The 2,231-nt window shown below is 48.5% G+C and overlaps 1 protein-coding gene across 1 annotated transcript; it reads left to right on the top strand.

Annotated features, from left to right (window-relative positions):
* The first annotated feature begins 65 nt into the window (after positions 1-65).
* On the top strand, positions 66-2,205 carry HOXB4 (homeobox B4). Its single transcript, XM_009287744.2, has 3 exons — positions 66-179; positions 286-712; positions 1,487-2,205. Exons 1-3 carry the CDS (start codon positions 66-68, stop codon positions 1,801-1,803), a joined length of 858 nt encoding a protein of 285 aa, XP_009286019.2. The 3' UTR covers positions 1,804-2,205.
* The last annotated feature ends 26 nt before the right edge of the window (positions 2,206-2,231 follow it).

The raw sequence follows: 2,231 nt of genomic DNA, 5'->3' as shown, positions 1-2,231 counted from the left end.
GCCCGGCGGCGCCGGGGCCGGGGGCGGCCGGAGGGGAGCGGGCGCCCCCGGCCGCCTCCCCGGGGATGCTCGGGGCCCCGGGAGAGCCCGGGCTGGGCAGATTTCCTTATCCGGGGATCGCAGGGCACCTCGCCATTGGCCCGCGCTGTCACATGGACTCCAACTTTGTTCACTTGACAGTAAGTAGGAGGGTTTCACGAAACAGGAAAACGAGGAAAGGGGGGGACAGGAATAAATTTTAGGAGAGAGATATATATTTTTTTTTTTCGTGTGTGCAATTCTAAGAAATTAATGGCCATGAGCTCGTTTTTGATCAACTCCAACTATGTGGACCCCAAGTTCCCACCCTGTGAAGAGTATTCCCACAGCGATTACCTTCCCAATCACTCGCCGGAATATTACAGCAGCCAGAGGCGAGAGAGCACTTTCCAACATGAAGCGATGTACCAGCCGCGGTCAGCCTGCAAGGAGCAGCTCTACTCGTCCTGTCAGAGCTCCGGCCACCAAGCAGCGGTGTTATCCCCCCGGGGTCATGTCCATCCTCCGGCCGGACTGCAGAGCCACCTCTCTGAGCCAAACCATCCCTGCGAGCCGGTCACCCCCAGCCCACCACCCTCCTGCAGCCAAAACTCTCTGAACCAAAGCCCTTCCGATTCCTCTTGCAAAGAGCCGGTAGTTTACCCCTGGATGAAAAAAGTCCATGTAAGCACGGGTAAGTGAACTAAAGTGGCTTTGCTTTATACTAAGTAGCACCTCAAAGTCTTGTAGAAATCTTATTGCACCAGTTGTAAAATAACCATTCGTGGAGATTTACGATCGCCTGTTTGCAGAGCGGTATAATTACATCCTCCATAAATTTTTATTGCTCTGCTTGGCCATGTGCCTTTGAAGTCTCTGTTACCATCCTCCTCCGATTTCTTGCAGGCTACTTTTTTTATGGCTGTTGAATCTTCATAAGTTAAGTTTTATGTTTTCGTAATTTGTATTTAAGTGGCGGGTTGAGTAAACTTTTACTATTTTCCCTCCTCCCCCCCCCTTTCTTTTTTTTTTTTTTTGAGTGATATTTATCAAAAAGGAGTGCCTGTGTTTGCCTGTTTGCATGTGTGTAGGGGGAACTTTAAAGATTTGGGGATAATAGAGTGATGCTCAAGTAGAGGTGTGTATATATATGTGTATATACACACGCAGAGGGCATGGAAAATGTGTCTAGGGGACCTTGTAAAAACGTTTAGACAGGAATACACGTCAAGCAGCGAGGATGGAGGTGGAGATTTGGAGATAGGTTCTGCGTATATTTTTAGACGGTTTGCGGTGTATTTTTTTGAGTATATCCCCCCGCCAAAAGAATGTGTGATGCTTTTGGGGGGGGAAAGGACCCATTAAAGGAACAGCTCAGTAATTCTTCTTCTGCTCTTTTTTTTTTTTCCTCCCCCTTTTTCTTTTTTTTTTTTTTCCTTTTTCTTTTTCCTCCTTTGTGTTTGTTCAGTAAACCCCAATTACTCAGGAGGGGAACCGAAACGCTCCCGCACAGCCTACACCAGGCAGCAAGTCCTGGAGCTGGAGAAGGAATTTCACTATAACCGCTATCTCACCCGGAGGCGCAGGGTCGAGATCGCCCATTCCCTCTGCCTCTCCGAGCGCCAGATCAAAATCTGGTTCCAGAACAGGAGGATGAAATGGAAAAAAGATCACAAGTTACCAAATACCAAGATCAGGTCTAATTCTTCCAGCTCCTCTGCCAGCCTGCAGATCCCACAAGGAGGATCTCAGACCCGATCCCATGGACCAGCCACCAGCCTATAACTATTCCTCGGATGGATGGATGGAGTGTGCGTGTTTGTGGGTGTGAGTTTGTGTGTGTGGAGGGGACACATGATAATTTTTTTGTTTCTCCTAAATGCTCCAAGAAGCGAGGGAAGGAGGGGTGCTCTTTATTTATAGGGGGAACAGAGGGAGACTCAGCTGCAACAAAGCAGAGCTGTGCTGTTGTGCCTCTCTTCCATTAAAAGAAGGCTGTAGATAGTAGTTTTCAGATTTGGCTAAGATGGATCCTTGTTTCATCTTTAATCACGCCAAGCTCTGCCCCATTTGTCATGTTTACTCTCCCGTACAAAGGATGGACCTTATGTCTGCTATTACCTCGACAACCAGCGCTCACTTTAATAAATGAGGCTCAGTTTCTTCACGACGAACTGGATTTTCTCTTCTCCCCCCCCCCCCCCCACCTCCAC

The sequence above is a fragment of the Aptenodytes forsteri genome, unplaced genomic scaffold, assembly GCF_000699145.1.
Source record: "Aptenodytes forsteri isolate BGI_AS27 unplaced genomic scaffold, ASM69914v1 Scaffold25, whole genome shotgun sequence".
NCBI lineage: Eukaryota > Metazoa > Chordata > Aves > Sphenisciformes > Spheniscidae > Aptenodytes > Aptenodytes forsteri.
This window is presented reverse-complemented; position numbering and strand designations above follow the sequence as displayed.

Coding starts and splice junctions, on each gene's coding strand:
- HOXB4 (XM_009287744.2), top strand. CDS start 66: ATGCTCGGGGCCCCGGGAGAGCCCGGGCTGGGCAGATTTCCTTATCCG. Junction 180..285: donor CCAACTTTGTTCACTTGACA/GTAAGTAGGAGG, acceptor TGCAATTCTAAG/AAATTAATGGCCATGAGCTC. Junction 713..1,486: donor AAAAGTCCATGTAAGCACGG/GTAAGTGAACTA, acceptor GTGTTTGTTCAG/TAAACCCCAATTACTCAGGA.